Source organism: Dama dama, chromosome 5 (assembly GCF_033118175.1).
Source record: "Dama dama isolate Ldn47 chromosome 5, ASM3311817v1, whole genome shotgun sequence".
In the NCBI taxonomy this organism is placed as follows: Eukaryota; Metazoa; Chordata; class Mammalia; order Artiodactyla; family Cervidae; genus Dama; species Dama dama.
Window position 1 is genome coordinate 19,987,014 of NC_083685.1, and position 25,629 is coordinate 20,012,642.

The window sequence follows — 25,629 nt, forward strand, 5'->3', positions numbered from 1 at the left end:
GAGTGACCTAGATGGTAGTCTGAAATGTTATTGCAGGAACAGTTGCCAAAAAGCATGTCTTAACATAAACAGTAGTTTTAAAATACCCCTTTGGGACTTCCCAGGTGGTCCATGCTCCCAAAGCAGGGGTCCTGGGTCCCATCCCTGGTCAAGGAACTAGGTCCTATATGTTTTATCTAAAAGTTCACACGCCACAACTAAAGATCCTGTGTGCTGCAGCTGGAACCTGGCGCAGCCAAATAAATAAATAAGAATATTTTTCAGAAATAATAGTAAATAAAAATACCCATTAGTGGTTACTAGAGGTAGGGGTGGGGATGGGGAAATTGGATGAAGATAGTCAAATGGTACAAACATCCAGTTATAAGATAAATAACTCCTAGGATGTGATGTACAACACCATAGGTATAATTAACACTGCTCTATGTTACAGATGAAAGTTGTTAAGGGGATAAATCCTAAGAGTTCTAATCACAGGAAACATTTTTTCCTATTTCTTTAGTTTTGTATCTATATGAGATGATGGATGTTCACTAAACTTATTGTGGTCATCATTTCATGATGTATGTAAGTCAGACCATTATGCTGTACACCTAAACTTCTGCAGTGCTGTGTGTCAATTATATCTGTGTAAAACTAGAAGAAGAAAAAAGTGACTCTACATAGCTGCTGCTGATGGTTGTCCTCCTGACTCTTTTATAAAGTGTGATTTGGGACCAATCAGATTCTCTCGAATGAGAATCTGACCTAAAAGACACAGGTATTGAGGGTTGACTCATGTTTATGGTTCAGAGCTGCAGTGAAGAGCTGTGAACTGGTCTCCTGGGTCTGCCCGTGCCTGATTTAATTCTCTGTTAGTTTCTGTGAGATACATCACTATATTTCTTCTCTTTCTCTTTTTCAAGTTAATATAAGTGTATCTTGGTTACTTCATCCATAAGTACCTGGAGTTAAACAATTACAGTAAGGCATCTTTCTATGCCATGAGAGAGTGGGAAAGGAATTTCCAGTAACACAAACAGCCCAGCTTCAAGCCCTGAAGAATTTCATCAAAAATTTCTTTCCAATTTGAAAAAGTCATCCATTTTAACTAAAAGATGGGGGAGCAGGAGTTGACCCATATCTCTGTTGATTTGTAAATGGTCAATTGCCAGTACTTAGTGGTTCGCCAAGGCAGTGTTAGTCAGCTAAAGACTGATTGCAGAAGCAAGCAGGGGAAGAGAGAAGTGAGCTGGGTCCCCAGCTGCTTGCTGTAAGTTCCAAAGACAATAGTTAGGAAGTGTTTTGAATATTAAACCAAAAGGCATGTTTATACCAGGTGCAGTTTAAATCCCCTCCCTTCATGCAAGGTGCCCTGGGGCAGGCAGGCTAATAAATTTGGAAAGGCAAAGGAGTTCACAAAGTCAGAAACAAACATGATTTTGTACCCCTGATTTTATGGTTCTGGACATAGGGGTAATTAATCTCCTGAAGCTTGGAAGACGTTGTTTGGGGGCAGCTAGCAGGAAGTCCAACAGAGAGTGAAACTCAGGGAACTCATGACCCCAAGAACTGGTATCCTTCAAAATAAAGAGAAATCAGTGAAAAAGAGATGCATAAATGATGATGACTGGCCCTTCCAATACATGTATAGCTACACAGACACACATACCTAGAGTTACACACACACAAACACTGTATCACACACAATTTGAGACTGAACAGACCACATCATTGGTTTAGCCCAGAACGTTATTGCTTGCTCTCATTTTTTTACTTTTAATTTTTTGCCTGAACTGTGCGGCCTGTAGGATCTTATTAATAGTTCTCCAACCAGAAACTGAACCCATGCCCTGGAGTGGAAGGGTAGAGTCTTTAACCACTGTACCACTAGGGAAGTTGTGCTTGCTCTCTGTTGGCATTCTCCTGGACAGGGAAACAGAATTTAATAGACCTCTCTCTCTCTCTCTTTTTTCAAATGGAAGTATGGTTGATTTACAATATTGTGTTAGTTTTGGGTATATACAACAAAGTGATTCAGTTATTTATATATATGTATATATATATATACATATTCTTTTCCATTATGGTTTATTACAAGATATTGAATATAGTTCCCTGTGCTATACAGTAGAACCTTGTTGTTTATCTACTTTATATATAGATAAACATAGTAAATAAGTAGTTTGTGTCTGATAATCCCGAATTCCTAATTTATCCCTCCCCCTCATCTGGAGATCCACATCTGTTTGGGTTTGGGACAATGTGAACTGTTGTTTCTTCCTCAAGGCTGGCTAATTACCTCTGTATTCCCCAGAGTTTTGTAATGTGGCAGAAACTTTGGAAGCAAGAGAACCGAGATCAACTTTGCTGAAGGCATTTGGTAACTATACATTTGTTTTCTATGTCTGTGAGTCTGTTTTTGTTTCATAAATAAGTTCATCTGTGTCATATTTCTGATTTCACATATGTTATCCACAGTATCTGTCTTTCTCTGTCTGACTTACTATACTTCATATAATAATCTCTAGGTCCATCCATGTTGCTGCAGATGGCATTAGTTCATTTTTTTATGGCTGAGTAATATTCTGTTGTATATAGCACACTGAATTGTATATTCATCTGTGGGCAGACACTGGATTGCTTCCATGTCTTGGCTATTGTGAATAGTGGTGCTGTGAACATTAGGGTGCATGTGTCTTTTCAAATTTGAGTTTCCTCCGATATATGCACAGGAGCGGGATTGCTGTATCACATGGTAACTCTATTTTTAGTTTCTTAAGGAATCCCCATACTGTTTTCCACAGTACCTGCACCTATTTACATTCCCACCAATGGTGTAGAAGGGTTCCCTTTAGGAGACTGCTCTCTTAATAACTATTGTTGATGATCAAGGAAGATGATAGGAAGATGATACTAAGGAAAAGTCAGATGGACAAGCAAAAATCGTCTCTAACCTCATCACCCAGGTAGAATCAAAGTTAAGGCTGCAATTTATGTTTTTCTAATCTGCTGTTCCAGGTATATATACATAGACAGACTTTCAAAGAGAACAAAGATCCTATCTTGTTTTTAACCTCTTTTTCCTTTAATATGGTATGATCTTTTTCTCAAATCTTTTGTTATTTTCACACAACAGGGTTCTTTACCTCACTGGGTAGAAGACTTCACACTCACTGTACCCAGTCATCTGACCTCACCTCTGTTCCTCACTGCAGTGGGTTGACTTGGCCCAAAAGCTATGTCCATCCAAGATCTCAGAATGTGACCTTATTTGGAACAAGGGTCTTTGCAGATGTAATCTTTGCAGATGTAATTAAGGGAAGGATGTCGAGCTGGGATCTTCCTGGGCTAGGGTGGTCCCTCAATCCTGTGGCAAGTGTTTGTATCAGAGACAGAAAAGGAGAAGACACAGAGACAAGGAGAAAAGAAGGCATGTTGAGACAGCTGGGGACCTGGGACCCTTTGCTGCAGTTCTCACACTTAGACAAATGTCTCCTCCAGCAACACAATACAAGAAGCTACAGGGGACTAAAAATAACTGTGTACATGTGCAGTTGGGACAAATTATGAACAAAAAGATACAAAAAGACCAAAACCCAACTGCCACTTATGAAGAGGTGGGATCAAAAGCAGGGTGATGTGCATGCCCCCTGCACACATCACCACGAAAGGGGTTGCAAACCATCTAAGCCACCCCTCTGGAATGACCCCTGAACACACCTTACCTTCACCCCATATAAGGAACAAGTTCACCCCTCTTCAAGGAGCAAGCCAGCAAGAGAACCTGTTACTTGCTCTCACTCCCCACCTTGCTGGCACAAGGGTCCTAATAAAGCCTTGCCTGAATTTCTTTTCTGGCCACTTATCAATTTCTATTGATTAAGGAGGCCAAGAATCCTGGTCCATAACAATGCGAAGATGGAGGCAGAGACTGGAGTGATGTGTCTGCAGGCCCAGGAATGTGATAACCCACAGAAGCTTGGAGTGAGGCATGAGGTGGATTCTCCTCAGAGCATCCAGAAGTAATCGATCCTGCTGACCCCCTGATTTGGACTCCCAGGCTCCAGAATTGTCTGAGAATACTATTTTGCCTTTTTTCCCCAAGTATTTATCTATTTTCATTTTCAGCTGTGTCAGATCTTGGTTGTGGTGCACGGACTTCTCTCTAGTTGCAAAGTGTGGGCTTAGTTGCCCTGTGGCACATGGGATCTTACTTTCCCAACCAGGAATTGAATCCTTCATGTCCCCTGAATTGGACGGCGGATTTTTAGCCACTGGACCACCAGGGAAATCCCAAATTTTTGTTTTTTTTAAGCCACCAACTTTGTGTTACTTTGTTATGACAGTCCTGGGAGATTAGCAGACTCACACGCCCGAGGGCCTCTGCATTTACCATCCCCTCTGCCTAGAATGCCCTTCCTCCAGATTCTCGCATTGTCTGCTCCATCTCGTCATTCATGGCTCAGCTCTCGGTCACATCCTAGTCAGCCCAGCACCACGCCTTTTTTAGCCTGTCATCCTGCTTTGTTGGCTTCATGGCCCTCACAGTCATCCCAGGCTTCCTTTCCGTTTATTTGTTTACCTCTTGTCTGGCCACCTCCCCAGTGTGAATGTAAGTTGTAGGAGAAGAGGGTCCCCGGGAACTTGTTCCTTGCTCTGTTTCCACCAACCACTCAGAATGCCACAGCACTGTTGGTGCTTAATACATAAAAACTTGATGCCAAGCAGGGCCCTGTGGGGCTCCTGGGCACAAAGACTTTCTGTGTCCCCCATTTCCTTGATTATAAAAAACAGCTTTCATTCAGCCTCCACAAACTTCCCTGAGTTCCGATGGGCAGACTCAAGCAGTTGTCAATTAGAGAAGGAAGGAGATGCGACACCAGGCAGAAACAGTCAAGAGCAGCCTTGGGGCAAGGTCCTGTTTCCCCATCGGGGAAACATACGACAATATCTTTGAGCCATTTTGCTGATACTGAAACCCCCTCCAGGTCAGAGAAGTTAACAATTAATGATGTTATGGTCCCCACCAGCATGTAGACACCATACGTGAAGGCTGATGGTGCTGACTCCCACTTACTTCACCATCAACCCATCAGAAGAATGTCCACAAGCTGATCATGCCTTCCTCTTTGAACAGTTACTGTAAAACTTCTATCTTCCCCAAGTGGGGACACACGGTTTTGAAATCATTAGCCTGCTTTTAGCCCCCTTTGCCCAGCAAAACAATAAAGCTATTCTTTTCTACTTCACCCAAATCTCTGTCTCCCAGTTTTGATTCGGCACTGGTGTACAGAGAAACTGAGCTTTCAGCATCAAGCTGATGGGATGAATGAACAAAAGGACAAATGTGAGTTGTTCAGTTGTTCTGAACAAATCAGAGTTTCACAAACGGGTTCCCTGCTGACTCATGCATCTGAGTCTAGGGGAATCCCTACTCTCCTCTGAGCTCTTCTCTCCTCATCTCTTCCTCTTTAAGAAAGATGATCTCAGCTTTTAACTTTCAGTCTCTAGGAGTTAATTGAAAAATCAGACAAGCAAACTGCTCAGAAAACACTTCAGAACCTCAAAATATCCATCTTTCTTCCTTTTCCTTGGCCAGGAGTCCAAGTATCTGCCTTCCTTATCAGCATCCAAGTCACTATGTCAAAGCAAGCCTCATCTTGCTAAAGAACAATGAGTGGAAATGAGCATGTAACAGAAACTTGGACTGATCACCACCTCAAACCAGTACATCTCCTTTCCTTCTCAGCATTCAGAACTGAAACCATTCTGTAGGAAGTTTTCTCTTCCCCCTCCTATGCAAAAATCCCAGCCTGGCCAGATTCCTTTTTTTGATACACAAATACTAATAGCAGCATTCACCATACTATTAGCTGCATTCACCACCCCCTAAACAAAAGCAAAGTGCTCTTGCAATCCTGTCTGTACTGCCCTTCCAGATTAAATCACTTTTCTTTATTCCCAACTCTTTCCCATCCTTGTTCTAACGCATATGTAATTTTTGACTTAACTACCTCATGTTGCGGCTCAGATTCCACATCCTTTTCTTACACTTTACAGTATGTGGTATTTTTTTTTTTTCTACCAGGGCACAGTTAACAACCCATAAAGGTCTTCGCTTAAGTAAGAAGTCCATGTCTGTGAACCATCACCCAGACACATGCAACACCAGACTGTGTGTCTCATGTCAAAGTTTATTGAAGCGGTAGATTTCTTATAAGAACAGAAACACAAGCAAATGAACCAGGAGGAAATCTTTCCTCCCTCTAACCATAGGGCAGCATTTCCCTTTGAGTGATAAAAGCAAACAGAGGAGGGAAGCTGCTTTCTCCCTGGAGCCTTTTTAACTGCTCAACCTTCAAATTAGTGTAAACAGAAGAGGAATGGATTGGCTGCAGGTTGTAACATAAATGCCATTTCCTTTTGCTTAGTAACACTGTTCTGCTCAATCCCTCCTGGGGTGAAGCCCCTTCTTACCACCACTGGAAACTCAGATACTAACCGAAGTTCATGAATGTCTCTGGTCCGTTTCTGCCAAATCATGGCTGAAAGAAGGATCGGCTCCACCGAACCCAGATGACCTCCTGGCTTGTTTCATGATGTCTGGGCTCCCTTCAGATGCAATAATTCCCCTCCAGTCACAGCTTTCCTTATCCCAGTGGGAGCCCACAAGAAGCTAGACATTGCCCCAGGAGCTGAGAACCAAACAAGTCTTAGGCAGGTGACAGGAAGAGGCCAGTTGAGCACCAGGTGCCAGTGGGCCTCTCTGTGGCTTCAACACTCCAGCAGCAGAAATGTGGACAGTTTTGCCATCTTCAGTTCTGCAAGTGTCCAAGATGGAACAGAAGTCTCGACACCTGGAGCTTCACCCTCCATTCCCCAAGCTTCCTGTGGAGACACTCTATAGGCAAGCAGCCCACGCTGCCACACCAATGCCCTAAATCTGCTTCTCTGAATCTGGAAGTTCTGGGAAACCACAGACCAAGGCTCTGTTACTCCGTGCACCAGCCAAACTGCTTCTCCAGAGATCCTGGTCCTTGATGATCATCTCCCTTCTTGGCTTGACTTTTTTAACTGGAGACTGGATTCAGATAAGAGGGGCTCTGAGGCTCGCTGGGATTGGCCATCAAAGCCTCGGGAACATTCTTGGTAGTGCTCAGATCCCCTGTGAGCTCGACGCTGGTGCTGCGGTTGTTATCCGACTCATCTGGCCCTTTCCTCTGCAGGCAGCGGTTGATCAAGGTGGAGAAGAAGTTGGGGAAAGATGGGCTGGAGAAGTAGTACACCAAAGGGTCCAGCATGCTGTTCATGTAGGTGAAGCTGAGGGTGATGTAAAACGCCAGGTCCACTGAACGATAGATGTCACAGTTTTCCGTGCCAGCCTTGCGCAGAAGCCAGAAAATATGTATGCGCACGGCCACGCTGGGCAGGAAGCAGATGATGAAGACAATGGCCACCACCATGATGAAGTTGATAGCCCGCTTGATCTTGGCATGTCTGTTCATTTGCCGCTGCCGCAGGCTCCAGATGATTCTGACCGAGCAGAACAGGATGATGCCCAGGGGCACGAAGAACTCCAGGAGGAACATGGCATCGTGCCAGCGGAAGGCATCACAGATGCTGAAACTGCTGCACAGTTTCGAACCCTGATTCTCGATCAACCTCGTTCTGTTCAGGAGGTGGACCGTCAGGCCGATGGTGATGCCCCACAAGAAGCAGGAGATGATGCCCGCCGTCCGATTGGAGATCTTGTTCAGGGCGTGGTGGGGATGGACCACCCGGAAGTACCTATCCACGGCCACCACGGTGAGGAAAATGATGCTGCCCTGGCGGTTCATGGCCAACATGAAGAGCATGAGCCGGCAAGGGATCTCCCCAAACTTCCAGTCCCACCTCCGCACGTAGTTGTCCGCCAGGAATGGCAGGCAGATGATCAGGAGAAAGTCAGCCACGGCCAAGTTGAACAGGAAAACCCGGCTGGCTTTCCAGGACTTGAGGTGGAAGCAGAAAATCCACAGGGCAAGGCCATTGCCCAGGAGCCCGAACACGAACTCCAGCCCCACGACCGGCGGCAGCACTTTGGCAATGAAGTCATCGCGGAACACACAGCAGTTCTTCTCCCCTATTTTCAGAAAATGATTCTGCAGGTGGGAAGGGTTCATGAGTGAATCGCGTTGGCGCCAGGGAGCAGCTCACCTAGCCAAGGCTCAGGGAACGAGGTGTGGGTCTGAGTGGCGAACCTATGGTTCAGCGCTCGCCTTTATGTCATGTCAGAGTGTTGAAACAGATGACTGAATGGTTACCAGGAAACTACGAAATCGCTTTAAGAAAAAAAAAAGAAGCCAGCAAGGCTCTTATGCAATCTGCTGTTTGCATAAACAAGTAATAAAAAAAAAATCCCCCGGGGAGACAGGAACCCACAAAATTTTCTAAATGTAAAGAATATGTTTGGGCAAGCCGACTGTCATTGTGAATTACTGAAATGTGTAAGCCTGCGTGCATGTATACTGAATACTTAGCACCGGAGAATCAATTCACAGTGATGTGGTTGTCTTGCATAATGAACAAAACAACAACAGCAATATTAATTTACTGTGCTCAACAGAAACATGACGAATTTGCATGGAATATCTGCAGACATGTGTTTTAAGAAACGGTAATGTGTGTGTGATTTTTTTGAGCAGGGATGGAAGGCCAAGAGGATAGTAATTGTCCAGTATTTTATGAGGACAGATGTGTTGCATTTGATGTTTCCAGGCCATCTTCTCTGTACAAGCATGGATTGCCTTTCTACACCAGAATGCTGCAATTAATTCCCAGCTAAGGGGGGGGGTGGGGGGAAGCTATTTGAGAACAGCATGCCATTTCATAAGATACTTGAAAACTTGAACCCAGTTTGGGTTGCCAGTGGTATGTTACAATAAGTTGGGTTTTTCCTTTGTTTGTGTTAGATTTTGAGATGCCTCCATGCTCAAGTAAGTAATTTATTGTTAAGGATGTGATTTATTAAAATTAATAAGCTTTATTTTTTAGAGCAGTTTTAAATTCCCAGCAAAACTGAGCAGAAAGTACAGTGAGTTCCTGTTTACCAGCTGTCCCCATATACAACCTCCCTCACAATGTGCATAATATTTTTGATTTTTAAAAATTTTATTTATTTATTTATAAATTTATTTTTAAACAAATTTTACTTAATTTTAGTTGTGCTGGGTCTTCATTGCTGCTCTGGCTTTTGAGTGAGGACCACTCTCTAGTTGTGGTGCGCAGGTTTCTTCTTGCCTTGGCTTCTCTTGTTGCAGAACACAGGCTTTAGGGCACCAGGTTTCAGTATTTGTGGCCCTTGGGTTCAGTAGTTGCAGTTCCCAGGCTCTAGTGCACCGGCTCAGTAGTTGTGGCCCATGGGCTTAGTTGCTCTATGGCAAATGGGATCTTTCCTGATCAGAGATCAAATCCATGTCTCCTTCATTGGCAGGCAGATTCTTTACCACTGAGCTACCAATGAAGCCCAATGTGCGTGATATTTTAAAAACCTCTGTTTTTACAAAATTAACCTTGAGGACCTAAGAAGACTTTGAACTGTGCCTTGCAGGAGGTCACCATTTCACACATCATTTTCTTGCTTTTCAGTATAATTGGGGATATAAATCCTTACAAAACATTTCTACCCTGGAATATTTGGGTTTGATGAATTCTTGCTGTGCAAGAGGTTCTCAGCTGCGTTGCTTCTACTCTGAGTAAGAACTAAGACATTTGTTTATTTTTATCTTTGAAAATTTGGTCACTTCATGCGGCATGAGGGATCTTAGTTCCTGGACCAGGGATCGAACCTGCTCCCTCTGCAGTGGAAGTGTAGAGTCTTAATCACTGGACTGCCAGGGAAGTCCCAGACATTTTTTTTTTTTCCAGACATTTATTTCTTTAGTTTTACACCCAGGTTCTGCCATAGGGCTTTGTAGACTCCTCCCAGTAAACGGGAGTCAAGATGATCTAATGTTAGGCTCACGTAGGAAGCAGTGGCACTTGACGAAGACGATGATGAAGATGATGTTGGCAGTCACGTTAGGGAGAGCTTCCTGCATGTTGGGTGGCATGCTCAGTGCTTTAAATACATTCATTTATTTTCTCCTGACTGCAGCCCATGACGTAGGGACTACTACTGATTTCTATTTCGAAATGAGGAAAGTGAAGCTCAGAGAAGTTGGCCGTATATATAGTCAATGCTACACAGATCATAAGATTTGAATCTGGCACTGGCTTCAGAGCCTGAATCCCTAACCAAAACACTACACTGCCTCTTATTATATTATTGCCCCATCTGTAAGGCTGAACCAGATTGAGGTCACATTGTGTGGGTGTAGTAAGACTCAAGTGAAATGACTGGTATTTGTTTCTGATCCTTGATGCTTGTCAATATCCTGCTCCCTTCTCAGATGAATGTGGACTTGTCAGTGACATTCAGAAAGTAACCCTAAGGGCCTTTATTGGCTAAGAGTCAGAAAATCCAACTATTCACAGTAGTTATTTCCGGGAGCTGGAATTTGCAAGGGATCTTCCCTTTGTAAGATTTTCTTTCTGTTTTGTTTTTAATTTTTATTGGAATATAGTTACTTTACAATGTTGTGTTATTTTCTACTGCACAGCAAAGCGAATCAGCTATCAGGACACATATATGCCCTCTGTTTAAGATTTCCTTCGTATTTAGATCACCATAGAGCACTGAGTAGAGTTCTCTGCCGTACAGTGGGTTCTCATCAGTTACCTATTTTATGCATAGTGTGTATGTCAATTCCAATCCCCTAATCCCCTCATAGACTGTTATTTATCTGTTTATTTTTATTTATTACTTTAAAAAATTTTTAATTGGAGGTTGATTGCTTTACAATGCTGTGCTAGTTTCTGCTGTAAGCAATGTGAATCAGCTCTAAGTATAAATATACTTATGTCCCCTCCCTCTCGAGTCGCCCTCCCGCCCCTCTAGGTCATCACAGAGCACTGAGCTTTACACTTGGTAGTGTATACATGTTAATGCTACTCTCCCAATTTGTCCCACCCTTCCCTTCCCGCGCTCTGTCCACCTTTGAAAGTTTTATAATTTCATAATATTTGGATAAAATTAGGAAAGAACAAGAATGGATATTGCTTCATTTGAAAAAAAAAAGAGAGAGAGAGAGAGAAGTTGGAGGCCCTGGATGCTTTTCTCTGGCTCCATCATTACCCATGAAACCTCTTAACCCCTGAACTTCCCATGTGTAATGTGGAAGATGGGACCATCTTCCAGATCCCTTCCAGCTCTCACACCCTAGGATTCTAAACCCAAGTTCACAACTGCTCAGAAAGAGTGTCGATCCTGGCCTCCCTGGATCCTGGCCCTGCTGTGGAATTCCCAGTCTTACTACTGTGTCATGGGCATGTTTTTTCTTGCTCCTGTCTTCCTTTTATGCATTTATTATTTTTTTTCTTACTAGTGCATGAGCTGTACAGAAACTTGTTTTAGTGATTCATTTCAACATCTCAGGCAGTGATTCCACCAAGTTTGGGGGAACTCCACTTAACATTTATGACTTTCACCATTAACTCAAATCTCCCTTCTTAGTTCTCTTATCGCAACTGGAATGTGCCCCAGAGCAGGATGGAACTACTTTTTAAAATTAAAAATAACAATAGCTTTCATTTATCAACTGCTTGCTTTGTGCCAGACATGCGGCTAAGAGCTGTATATACATGATCTCATTTAATCCTCTCAGAAACCCATGAGGAGTTGCCCTGTTATGGTCACAGATCAGAAACCTGAGGCTTAGAGAGGTTAAGTAATTCATGGTTTGTCTTTTTTTTTTTTTTATTATTGAAGTATAGTTTATTTACAGTGTTGTGTTTGGTGGTAGCGGTTTAGTCCCTCAGTTGTGTCCGACCCTTTGTGACCCCTCTGTCCATGGGATTCTCCAGGCAGGAGTACTGGAGCCGGTTGCCATTTCCTTCTCCAGGGGATTTTCCTGACCCAGAGATCGAACCCGGGTCTCCTGCATTGGTAGGCAGATTCTTTACCAACTGAGCTATAAGGGAAACCCAATGTTATGTTTAATTTTTGCTGTATAGCAAAATGACTCAGCTATACATATATATATATATATGTATATATATATATACGTATATAGTCTTCATATTCTTTCCCACTCTGATTTATCACAAGATATTGAGTATATCTCCCTATACTGTGCAGTAGAGCTTTGTTGTTTATTCATCTGTCTCTGGTGGTCTAGTGGTTAGAATTCGGCACTCTCGCTGTTTGTCGTTGAATGTAGCTGTTTCTGTTTCAGTGATCTATTACTATTTCAAAAACCACCACAGATTTTAGTGGCTTAAAACAGTCACTGTTAAAAAAAAAAAAAGAGTCACCATTGTGTTATCATGGCTTGACTGAACTTAGCTAGTCAGTCTATATTTGGGGTCTCTTAGATGGCAGGGAGGCTCACGCATGCCACTTGGGGTGCCTGGACATCTCTTCCTCTTCATATGGTCTGTGTCTCTATGGCATCTGTACACAGCCTTTTCACATATTCTTTCCACTGAGTATGCTGGACTTCTTACAAGGCTACTCAACATTTCCAAAAGCACACAAGCAGACTCTCTTTCTTTATCTCTCCCTCTCTCCCTTCCTTCTTTCCTTCCTTCCATGGCACCGGGTTTTAGTTACAGTATGCAAACACTCAGCTGTGGCATGTGGGATCTTGTTCCCTGACCAGGGATCGAACCTGGGCCCCTGGCATTGGGAGCACAGAGATGCAGACCTTCTTAATGCCATGGCTCGGAGATCCCAGAACATCACCTGCACCACATTCTACTGGCCAAGGCGAGTCACCAAGTCAGTCCATATTTCACAGGGAAGGGCCACATAAGGATGGGGGTTCAGGAAGCACAGTTCACTGGTGTTATTTGGGGGGACCTGGACTCTGTAGGTAGTAAATGACTTTGAGTTGGTACATTTGGGAAATGAGAGACCTTTGGACCTCTTGAGAAGAGGATAAAGTAGGAGAAATCGAAAGCTAGTGGGCAGAGGAAGCTGGCAATACTGACTAGCAGAGACAGTAAAAGAAAGGAGAAGGGGATTTCAGAGTTTTGAAACACTGTTAAATTTAACATAGAAAGTCTGAGGGCAAACCAGAATAACCAAATAATTTTGAAAAAGACAAAGTTGGAGGACTCACATTTTGCAATTCAAAACTTAACTGCAAATCTATAATAATCAAGACAGTGTGATTCTGGCATAAGAATAGATGTATATATATAAAACAAAAAGAATAGATGTATAGACCAATAGAGTGGGATTATTGAGAGTTCAAAAATAAACTCTTGCATTTATGGTCGGATGATTTTCTTCATCTTTTTAGTATCTATTTATTTATTTGGCTGTGCTGAACCTTAGTTGTGGTGCTTGGAATTTTAGATCTTCATTGTGGCATGTGGAAACCTTAGTTGTGACGTGTGAACTCTTGGTTGCTGCATGTGGGATCTAGTGCCCTGACCAGGAATTGAACCCAGGCCCTCTGCATTAGCCACTGGACCACCAAGGAAGTCCTATGGTCAGCTGATTTTCAACAAGGGTGCTAAGACAAATCCGTGGGAGAAAGAATCATCTGTTCAATAAGTGCTACTGGATGACTAAACAGGCAAATGAATGAAATTGGGTCCTTTCCTTGAACTGGACACAGAAATGAACTCAAAATGGATTACAAACCTAAACATAAGACATAAAACTCTCAGAAGAAATCCTAAGAGTAATTCGGCATGACCGTGGCTTAGGCAGAGCCTTTCTAGGTACAACATCAAACACACACACAAACAAAACTGATAAGCCAGACTTCATCACTTTAAAGAAGTGAAAGTTTTTGCTTGGTTTTTACAAAAAGAAAGATGAAAAAAATGCTTGTTAAACAAACCAACTAAACAAGGGCCCATTGGTGAGAGTGTGGAAGAAGGCTTTTTCATACACTACTGGGGGAGTCTAAGCTGGTTCAGCCTTTTGTTGAGAAATTTGGTGGTATCTATCAAGGTTTTACAGAGAAGGCAATGGCACCCCGCTCCAGGACTCTTGCCTGGAAAATCCTACGGATGTAGGAGCCTGGTAGGCTGCAGTCCATGGGGTCGTGAAGAGTCGTGACTGAGCAACTTCACTTTCACTTTTCGCTTTCATGCATTGGAGAAGACAATGGCAACCCACTCCAGTGTTCTTGCCTGGAGAATCCCAGGGATGGCAGAGCCTGGTGGGCTGCTGTCTGTGGGGTCGCACAGAGTTGGACATGACTGAAGCAACTTAGCAGCAGCAGTAGCAGCATCAAGGTTTTAATAAGAGCTAATACAATATAATAATAAGGGTTAATAGAAGTAGAGATACTCCAGGGACCTCCCTGGTGGTCTAGCAGTTAGGATTCCACAGTTCTAATGCAGGGGGCATGAGATTGATCCCTGGTCAGGGCACTACTATATAGCATGGTCCAAAAGTAAAATAATAATAATAATTAAAAAAAAGAAATAGAGCTACTCCATGTTGGTTGCTCCACCCATCAACAGAGAATTGGATTAAAGATTTACTGAGCATGGCCCCGCCCATCAGAACAAGACCCAGTTTCCTCCTCAGTCAGTCTCTCCCATCAGGAAGCTTCCATAAGCCTCTATCCTTCTCCATCAGAGGGCAGACAGACTGAAAACCACAATCACAGAAAACCAACCAATCTGATCACATGGACCACAGCCCTGTCTAACTCAGTGAAACTATCAGCCATGCCATGTACGGCCATCTAAGACTGATGGGTCATGGTGGAGAGTTCTGAAAAAATGTGGTCCACTGGATAAGGGAATGGCAAACCACTTCAGTATTCTTGCCTTGAGAACCCCATGACACTATGAAAAGGCGAAAAGATAGGACACTGCAAGATGAACTCCCCAGGTTGGTAGGTAGGTGCCCAATATGCTGCTGGAGATTAGTGGAGAAATAACTCCAGAAAGAATGAAGAGACAGAGGCAAAGCAAAGGCAACACCCAGTTGTAGATGTGACTGGTGATAGAAGTAAAGTTTGATGCTGTAAAGAGCAATATTGTGTAGGAACCAAGAGTATTAGGCCCATGAATTAAGGCAAATTGACAGTGGTCAAACAGGAGATGGCAAGAGTGAACGTTAACATTTTAGGAATCAGCAAACTAAAATGGACTGGAATGGGTGAATTTAACTCAGATGACCATTATATCTACTACTGTGGGCAAGAATCCCTTAGAAGAAATGGGGTAGCCATCATGGTCAACAAAAGAGTCTGAGATGCAGTAGTTGGATGCAATCTCAAAAATGACAGAATGATCTCTATTCATTTCCAAGGCAAACCATTCAATATCACAGTAACCCAAGTCTATGCCCCAACCAGTAAGGCTGAAGAGCTGAATGGTTCTATGAAGACCTACAAGACCTTCTAGAACTAACACCCAAAAAAAGATGTCCTTTTCATTATAGGGGATTGGAATGCAAAAGTAGGAAGTCAAGAAACACCTGGAGCAACAGGCCAATTTGGCTTTGGAGTACAGAATGAAGCAGGGCAAAGGCTAATAGAATTTTGCCAAGAGAACACACTGGTCATAGCAAACACCCTCTTCCAACAACACAAGAGAAGACACTACACATGGACATCACCAGATGGTCAATACCGAAATCAGATTGATTCTATTCTTTGTAGCCAAAGATGGAGAAGCTCTATTCAGTCAGCAAAAACAAGACCAAGAGCTGGCTGTGCTCAGGTCATGGATTCCTTATTGCCAAATTCAGACTTAAATTGAAGAAAGTAGGGAAAACCACTAGACCATTCAGGTATGACCTAAATCAAATCCCTTATGATTATACAGTGGAAGTGACAAATAGATTCAAGGGATTAGATCTGATAGACAGAGTGCCTGAGGAACTATGGACAGAGGTTCGTGATATTGTACAGGAGCCAGAAATCAAGACCATCCCCAAGAAAAAGAAATGCAAAAAGGCAAAATGGTTGTCTGAGGAGGCCTTACAAATAGCTGAGTAAAGAAGAGAAGCAAAAAGCAAAGGAGAAAAGGAAAGATATATCCATTTGAATGCAGAGTTCCAAAGAATAACAGGGAGAGATAAGAAACCCTTCCTCAGTGATCAGTGCAAAGAAAGAGAGGAAAACAATAGAATGGGAAAGACTAGAGATCTCTTCAAGAAAATTAGAGATACAAAGAGAACATTTCATGGAAAGGTGGGTACAATAAAGGACAGAAATGTTATGTACCTAACAGAAGCAGAAGATATATTAAGAAGAGGTGGCAAGAATACACAGAAGAACTAAACAAAGAAGATCTTCACCACCCAGATAATCAGGATGGTGTGATCACTCACCTAGAGCCAGACATCCTGGAATGCAAAGTCAAGTGGGCCTTAGGAAGCATCACTACAAACAAAGCTAGTGGAGGTGATGGAATTCCAGCTGAACTATTTCAAATCTGAAAAGATGATGCTGTGAAAGTGCTGCACTCAATATGCCAGCGAATTTGGAAAACTCAGCAGTGGCCACAGGATTGGAAATGGTCAGTTTTCATTCCAATCCCAAAGAAAAGCAATGCCAAAGAATGCTCAAACTACCACACAATAACACTCATCTCACACGCTAGTAAAGTAATGCTCAAAATTCTTCAAGCCAGGCTTCAACAGTATGTGAACTGGGAAATTCCAGATGTTCAAGCTGGATTTAGAAAAGGCAGAAGACCCAGAGATCAAATTGCCAACATCCGTGGGATCATCAAAAAGCAAGAGAGTCCCAGAAAAACATCTACTTCTGCTTTATTGACTATGCCAAAGCCTTTGACTGTGTGGATCACAACAAACTGTGGAAAATTCTTCAAGAGATGGGAATACCAGACCACCTGACCCACCTCTTGAGAAATCCATATGCAGGTCAGGAAGCAACAGTTAGAACTGGACACGGAATGACAAACTGGTTCCAAATCAGGAAAGGAGTATGTGAAGGCTGTATATTGTCACCCTGCTTATTTAACTTATATGTAGAGTACATCATGAGAAATGTTGGGCTGAAAGAAGCATAAGCTGGAATCAAGATTGCCAGGAGAAATATCAATACTCAGATATGCAGATGACACCACCCTTATGGCAGAAAGTGAAGAACTGAAGAGCTTCTTGATGAAAGTGAAAGAGGAGAGTGAAAAAGTTGGCTTAAAACTCGACATTCAGAAAACGAAGATCATAGAATCTGGTCTCATCACTTCATGGCAAATAGATGGAGAAACAGTAGAAACAGTGACAGACTATTTTGGGGGGCTCCAAAATCACTGCTGATGGTGACTGCAGCCATGAAATTAAAAGATGCTTGCTCCTTGGAAGGAAAGTTATGACCAACCTAGATAGCATATTAAAAAGCAGAGACATTATTTTGCTGACAAAGGACCATCTAGTTAAAGCTATGGTTTTTCCAGTAAACATGTATGGAAGTGAAAGTTGGACTGTAAAGAAAGCTGAGAGCCAAAGAATTGATGCTTTTGAACTGTGGTGTTGGAAAAGACTCTTGAGAGTCCCTTGGACTGCACGGAGATCCAACCAGTCCATCCTAAAGGAAATCAGCCCCGACTATTCATTGGAAGGAATGATGTTGAAGCTGAAACTCCAATACTTTGGCCACCTGATGTGAAGAACTGACTCATTGGAAAAGACCCTGATGCTGGGAAAGATTGAAGGTGGGAGGAGAAGGGGACGAGAGAGGATGAGATGGTTGGATGGCATCACCGACTCAATGGACAGAGATTGAGCAAGCTCTGGGAGCTAGTGATGGACAGGGAGGCCTGGCGTGCTGTAGTCCATGGGGTCACAAAGAGTCGGACACGACTGAGCGACTGGATGTTGGTCACTGAACTGAACTGGATGTTGGTCACAATTGTAGGGGCTTTATACAGCTAAACTCATTTAGTGCTCAGAACATCTTTAAGAGATAGGTAGTATACATAGGTACTATTCTTTCACAGACAAGAAAAATAAAGCAGTGAGAGGTTAAGTAATTTTCTCAAGGGCACACAGCTAGTAAAAAAAGGAGATAGGATTGGAATGCCCAAGATGTAACTCCAAGGGTTCTCTCAGCCACTGTGCACGTGACCTCACCCAGTGTGCCTTTGACTTAGCAATTCCATGTCTAAGAATCTATCTTCCAAAGTTTTGACACAACCCAAAGATATATCATTCAGTATGTTCACCATAGCATAGAGGCAATAGAGAAAAACTAGAAATAAATGTCTGTTAGTTGAATAAACTACATGTGGCTCATTTACACAATGAGATATAATTTCAAAAAGGAAATTGATATCTATTCTGACTTAGGAAGGGCTTCCCAGGTGGCTCAGTGGTAAAGAACCTGCCTGCCAATGCAGAAGATGCAGGAAACCTGGGTTCGATCCCTGAGTCAGGAAGATTCCCTGGAGAAGGGCATGGCACCCTAGGTTGGGAGGATCCCCTGGAAAAGGGCATGGCAACCCATTCCCTTATTCTGGCCTGGGAAATCCCATGGACAGAGGAACCTGGCAGGCTTCAGTCCATAGGGTCACAGAGTCAGGCACGACTGAGCATTCACACACTGACGTAGGAAACTGTTCATGATAAAATACCTTGCAAAACTCTATCTTTCTATCTTGCTTTAACAAGACGAAAGATTCATTACCTTTATGCAAGTATGTATGTATTCCAAATGTTAAAAGTCACCACCTCTAGAAATTGGATTAAGAGGAAATAAAGGAAGACTTTTATTTCTTACTTTACATATCTGTGTGTTCCTTGATTTCTGAATGAAAACATAACGTGCTTCTGTAATGAAATACATTGAATTCTTGTCTAAAAAGAAAGGGATCTGCAAGTCTATTCATGAATCTTCTGTCAGGAAAGACTGTGAGCATAACCTTCTCACCCAGGGAGATCTCACAGCTTCCCCTCTTACCAGGTTGTTGTGGCCCAGCCTAGACTTTCCATTCCAGTCCCATTGACCTTCCTGCAGTTCCCTCAACCAGGATTAAGGGCCCCTGGCTTCTCTGTAGAACCCCAAGTTTACCATTTTCACTGCAGTTACCCTGAACGGTAAATTTAGTTTTTCTTTGGTTTCTACATTGGAACCCACTGGGTGAGGGCTATGTTTTTCGCTTGGGTTGCCACTGTGCCTGGTACAGAGCTGGTACCTAATGAATGTGCCTTGAATGTGCCTTGAAAGAGGGAATGAATAAAACTGTATCATCACTGGAAGCTGAATATAGAGTAAGCCCATCTCTGAGCCCATCTGTTTATGCTGTTCCATCACAAACTCTGTCTATATAAAATGTAGGGCCCCAGACTTCCCTTGGAGAAGGAAATGGCAACCCACTCCAGTATTATTGCCTGGAGAACCCCAGGGACAGAGGAGCCTGGTGGGCTGCCGTCTATGAGGTCATACATGACTGAAGCAACTTAGGAGCAGCAGCAGACTTCCCTGGTGGTCCAGTGGTTAAAAATCCACCTGCCAATGCAGGGGACATGGATTCGATCCCCAGTCCGGGAAGATCCCAGCCATGTCAACTAAGCCTGTGTGCCAACTACTAAGCCAGTACACTGCCAAAAATCAATCAATCAATCAATCAATTAGTTTTAAAAATGTAGGGCTCCAGCTTCATGGATGAGTTCAGAAGGGTACTGTGTTTAGTTTATGCCCTGCTGTCACTATCTTGAAATGCTTTATGCTTTTTGAATGAGGGACCTCGCATTTTCTCTTTGCACTGGCGTTTCAAATTAGATAGCCAATCCTGAAGCCATTTATGGACTCACTGAGATGGTGGGGTCTTGCATCATATTGGAAATCTGTGAATTAGAAGGCCCAGAAGGCAGCAAGCTGAGAGTGTGCATCACAATGTGTCCACCTCCCCACCTTGCTATGGAACATTTAGTCATCGACTTAACCCCTTGTGCCCAGAGTTCTAATCCCACCCCAGCAGCCCCTGCACTCTAGTGACTTCAGACACCATCTTAACCATGTCAGTTGTAGGAAAGGGTAAGGAAACCCATTCTGAGAGTAGTCCAGAATCTAAATTTTCACAGTCAGCACCAATAAAAAGTACCTCTTATTTTTTTCCATAGAATTTGTGAACAATAATGGTCTACTATCCCTTCTCACTTTTATGTGACTTTTCCTGAAAGACCCTGAGTCAGAGGAGACAACATTTTCTTCTACATCGATGACATTTCCCTATTCCAGGTAGTTGAAACAAAGTTTCATCAACAAAGCTATACATCACTTCCTTACAATTTCTGAAGAAGGCTTCTTGATAATATTTATGTTTTATCACATTCTATGAATTTGGAAGAAGCAAATCAGAATCAAGACTGTGGTTGGGGTCTGGATCTTTCTTTCAGTTTGTTCTTGCTATTTTTTAATGAGAACCTCAGCCTACCAGGGCTTCCCTGGTGGCTCAGACGGGAAAGAATCTGCCTGCAATGAAGGAGACCCAGGTTCTATCCCTGGGTCAGGAAGATCCCCTGGAGAAGGGAAGGGCTACCCACTCCTGTATTCTTGCCTGGAAAATCTCACGGACAGAGAAGCCTGGTGGGCTACAGTCCACAGGGTCTGAAAGAGTTGGACAAACACAACTGAGCGACTAACACTTTCAGCCTACCATGAGCTCCTGGATTTTTTGGACTTTTTTTCTCTTGGAGGGTAAAGTCTCATGACTCTTTTGACATAGGATGACACACAGGATACGGGCTTTCTTTTGGAATCTGTTTTTATTAAGATGGAGCAACAAGGGGGCAGCCCAGGAAAGAGTGAACTAAGAATAGAGCTTAAAGCAGAAGTGCAGGTTTTTCACAGATTTCTATCTGGAGTTCTTTGAAGCTGATAGAATCGTTGCTTTCACTTCTCCCCTGGAATCTGGGGAGCAGGGGAACTAACAGTGACAGCAGAGGAGCTCCTTACGGGCGCTGAACACCAGGGGAAATGGCTTCTGGGCCTCAGGGTCTTTATGTGTAAAACGTGTTAACATAATACATCAGAACACTGAGCATTACTGCCAGGCAATGCACTTAATGCTTCACATACACTTATTCATTCATTCAAATATTTACTGAGCGCCTACTGTGTGCACTCACACTTGTAGACTCTAAGGATTGAAGAGGAAGCAAAGTACCTGTGCTTCAGGATCTTCCATTCAGTGAATCCACCCAACGACCTTCCTTTTTTCTTTTTTAATCACTTTTTATTTGTCTGCGCTGGGTCTTCGTTGCTTTGCGTGGGGTTTGTCTAGTTGCAGCGAGCAGAGGCTACCCTTCCCTGTGGTGCACAGGCTTCTCATTGCAGTGGTTTCTTTTGTTGTGAAGCACAGGCTCTAGGCACACAGGCCTCAGTAGTTGCAGCGCTTGGGCTCAGCAGTTGTGATGTGCGAGCTTAGTTGCTCCATGTCACGTGGGATCTTCCCAGATCAGGGATCAAACCCGTATGCCCTGCATTGGCAGGCCGATTCTTTACCAGTACCGCTAAGCCACCAATGGAGTCCCCCAAAGACCTTCTGATGCCAATGTTATTGTTACCCCTGTTTGACAGATGAGGAAATTCAAGCTAAACATGGTTAAATAAAACCCGCCCCCAGATCACACATCTAGTAAGTGGCTAAGCTGGCATTTGAACTTAGATTCATCTACTTTGTACAACCCATGTTTTCCATCCCTGGGCTGTGCAGTGCCCCTTAAAACTGAGTTAATAGGAACAATATATATACATATGTGCATACTCAGTTGTGTCCAACTCTTTGTGACCCCATGGGCTGTGGCCCGCTGGGCTTCTGTCCATGGGATTTCCCAAGCAACAATACTGGAGTGGGTTGCCATTTCCTTCTCCAGGGTCTTCATGACCCAGGGATGGAATCTGGGTCTCATGCATTGCAGGCAGATTCTTTACCACTGCGCTACCTGGGAAGGCCAGGGACAGCCTAGATGAGTGTTTTGAGGCCAAAGAATGCAACACTGGTATTAGTTGCAGATTAAGGGTCTTAATGGGCTTCCCCAGCGGGAAAGAATCTGCCTGCAATGCACAAGCCACAGGAGGTACAGGTTCGATCCCTGGGTCAGGAAGATCTCCTGGAGGAGGGCATGGTAGCCCACTCCAGTATTCTTGCCTAGAGAATCCCCATGGACAGAGAAGCCAGGTGAGTTACAGTCCACAGGGTCACAAAGAGTCGGACATGACTGGAGCGACTTAGCACGCATGCAAGGGTCTTAATTGCAGAGAATCCCCTGGGAATTTGAGAACGTGTAAAGAGAGGAGCCAAGAACACTTTCACTGCTTTGTGACTTGAGAACGGAGCTAAGATCGGTTTGGCATCTCTCCCCCTAATCCAGGGCAGAAGCAGCATGTCATTTCACACAATCATCTCATTCTGAGGACCCCATGGGCATATTTGAAAATTCATGTACACAAGGCCTACTGCCTTTTCCACTCTTTGGTGTTTGTACAGAATCCTACAATAAAAGGAAAACACCAGTGTCTGTAGAGAACAGGTCTAGAAACTATAGTCATCATAATGGTGAAGGTCATTAACTTCTCTGTTTGCCCCCTCCCCAGCCAAACACACAAGTTAACTAAGGACCCTCCGGGTCAAAGGGACACTAGCAAAGTACCTGGCACAGAACATTAATTCAGTAAATACGTAGAAAACAAATGTTTGAATAATTTAAACTCATAGTCACATTACAAGCAATTTTGCTGGACTTAGCACTTGCCAAAGGTTAATAGGACTTTTTCAAGTGCTCAGCTTCCACTGGAAAAATCAGGACAAATAAACATATCCTTGAGTACCTTCTTTGAAATGCAAATACTTGCAGAAAAACGTGGAGCTCCGAAAAGGTGGCAGCATATTGTTTTTGCTGTCATTCTTCTTGGGCTCCTGAGTAGTCAGAAAAGTAGAGAGGGGCCCTGGGAATATGAAAATCTTTGGGGTCAAGACATCCCACTCTAAAGAGCCTCCCTCTGCCTGAAATAAAAATATTGACTTACCCCAGTTTCTATTTTCCAAGAAAAGTAAGGATATAAGATCAGAGGATGGGTCATTAAATTCGCTGACTCCCCCAGGGAGAGAACATGACAGAATGACAGATTTAAACATTAGTACATATTACCTGAGCCATTTAAAATTACTCAGGGGCCAAGCTCTTCCCAACACACACACATACACACACACACACACACACACACACACACACCCCTCTGTCATTAGAATCACATTATATAAATGCAACTGACTCACTTCTCAAGTGGAACCTTCCAAAAAGGCATAGTGATCCGAATTTTGTATCCAACAGAGTGAGGAGGGTACAGTTAAGAAAGAATGGCATTTTCAAGGCTCCCCACCCCTCAGCATGGAGTATTTCTAAGTCACCAATCCAGCCTCCTTGATTTTGTGTGTCTGTCTGTCCTGGTGCCATCTGTCACATTTGAAGATCTCACTGCACCTCAGACTGGCTTTGGAAGCTATTTGCCACACTGATGCAACTGTTGCAACAAAGGTTGGAAGTGGGCATCCCCTCTGGCCTCTTGAAGCATCCTGGACACCTAGGTCTCAAAGTGCAGATTTTGAGTTTGGTGTAGAATTTGGGGTATGAGGGACTTGAAAAATAATACACCAGGGGATCCAGCATGCTGTTTATGTAGGTGAAGCTGAGGGTGACGTGGAGGGCCACATGGACGGATGGATTGCAGGCGCTGGAAGGCACTGTCCAGAGGAAATACAGTCTGGCCAACGCACTGGGCAGGTAGCAGGCAATAAACACCACCGCCACCATCATGATGAAACGAATAGGCTTCTTCATCCGACTCTGCCTGGCCAGATGCTGCCTCTGCTTGAGGCTCCAAATGATCTTGAAGGAGCAGAACAAGATGATGCCAAGGGGCAGAAAGAACTCCAGCTGGAACATGACATCATGCCAGCCGTTAGCCGACACCATGATGAAGCTCTCACAAGCTATGACCTTCTCTTGCACACACAGATGATTCTCCATCAGAAGATACAGAGTCCCCAGGATGACCAGGGTCCAAAGGGCACAGACGATGCCAACTGCAGTCCAGTTGGAGATGGTGTTTATCATATGGTGGGGGTGGACCACTTTAAAATACCGGTCCACAGCCACCACTGTGAGGAAGACAATGCTTCCGGCCCTGTTCATGGCCAGCATGAAGAGCGCCACTCGACAAGCAATATCCTCAAACGCCCATTGCCTCTGTCTGAGGTAGTAGTCTGTCCGAAAGGGCAGGCAGATCATCAGAAGGAAGTCGGCCATGGCCAAGTTGAACAGGTAAATGGTGCTCGGCTTCCAGGTCTTCATGTGAAAGCAGAAACCACAGAGGGCGACGCCGTTGCCCAGGATGCCAAGCACAAAGGCGAGGATTAGCAGTGGCGGCATCACCTCGGGCATATGGTACCCCTGGATGAGGCAGCACGACCTGTTGGCCATGGTGAACAGAGGACCAGTGCTCCGTGTGCCGGGCCGTGCCGTTTCCAACGTCTTCACCGTGGGAGGCAGGTACAGCACGTGTACATGGATGCAGGCACCCCACGGAGAATAGAAACTTCAGCCAGGAAATGCAACACTGCAGTGGAGGCTGGATCACAAGCGGTCCATCTCCAATCCACACCCCCAACCTCCTGGCTCAAGTGCCGAAGCCTGTCGCACCCCAGGGCCTGGAAACACAGGTGACTTCACCAAGTTGTCATTTCTGGGAAGCTGCTGGCTGATCCGAGGAAATTTGCGCCGGAGAGGAGTTGTTGGGACCTGCCCCAGAGTGGATTTTTCTTTCCAGCCTCTCTTTCTTTTCGGATTCTCTCCAAGCTGGAGCATTAAGCGAAGCTACTCAGAAGGCACGAAAAAAAAAAAAAAAGCTTGTTTGTCCTCCCTCCCCGGTGGAGAAACACAAACATTTCCTGGAGCTGTTCTGGGTCTCTCCTCCCTAACCCTTGCCTGACTGCCCCAACCTCACCCTCATCCCATGGGGGCTCTCCCAGGCGGTGCCAGAGAGGGGAGGCTTAGCTCTGCCGCTCCTCAGGGCCACTTCCTGCGCCCAGACCCAAAAATACAGCACTTCAAAATCAGAAGGATCTACGGAAGGGGAAAAAAAAAATCCCTAAAATAGCACTTGTTTGGCTGTTCAAAAAATTCTCTGAAGTGAGTCGCCCTCCCTCTCCTTCACTGGCACCTCCCCTGGGCATCCTTCCTTGGACCCAGTTACCGGCTGCACCACCACCGAGACCGTGAAATGAATCTGAAGCCACTTCTCATGTCCGTCTTCATGAAACAGCCTTTCTGGGAGCCGGGTTCTCTGCTGTTAGCAAAAGAGGATTTGGCTCCAAGTTTCCCAAATCTGCCTGCTCAAGAGTGGAGCGCCACAATCTGTATGTTTTTCATTTTAATTATGTGCTCAGCCCAGGGGCGGCGGAGTTTATCTCCAAAACGGTCATGGGTAAAATTAGTCTGCTCCCAAGACCTGTGTGTGCTAAGTCGCTTCAGTCATGTCCTACTATTTGCAACCCCATGAACTGTAGCCCACCAGGCTCCTCTGTCTGTGGGATTTCTCCAGGCAAGAATACTGGAGTAGG

The 25,629-nt window shown here is 44.1% G+C and overlaps 2 protein-coding genes across 3 annotated transcripts in view; both read right to left on the minus strand.

The window, feature by feature from the left end:
• The window catches only part of HCAR1 (hydroxycarboxylic acid receptor 1), a 44,500-nt gene extending 19,157 nt beyond the window's left edge, over positions 1-25,343 (minus strand). Inside the window, exons 1-2 of one of the 2 annotated variants that reach the window (XR_009692697.1) lie at positions 25,263-25,343; positions 23,287-24,883 (exon numbers count right to left, since the gene is read on the minus strand). Coding sequence is in view for 1 of the 2 variants with exons in the window: in XM_061140855.1 (XP_060996838.1) it covers positions 23,483-24,490 (1,008 nt within the window). In the remaining variant the exon portion in view is untranslated. Of the gene's footprint in view, positions 1-21,986; positions 24,884-25,262 lie in introns of those variants that run through there. The other variant, XM_061140855.1, reaches the window with a different exon arrangement.
• On the minus strand, positions 6,163-8,263 carry LOC133056581 (hydroxycarboxylic acid receptor 2-like). Its single transcript, XM_061142001.1, has one exon. The coding sequence runs from the start codon at positions 8,142-8,144 to the stop codon at positions 7,053-7,055; it is 1,092 nt and encodes a 363-aa protein (XP_060997984.1). The 5' UTR covers positions 8,145-8,263; the 3' UTR covers positions 6,163-7,052.
• Positions 25,344-25,629: the final 286 nt, after the last annotated feature.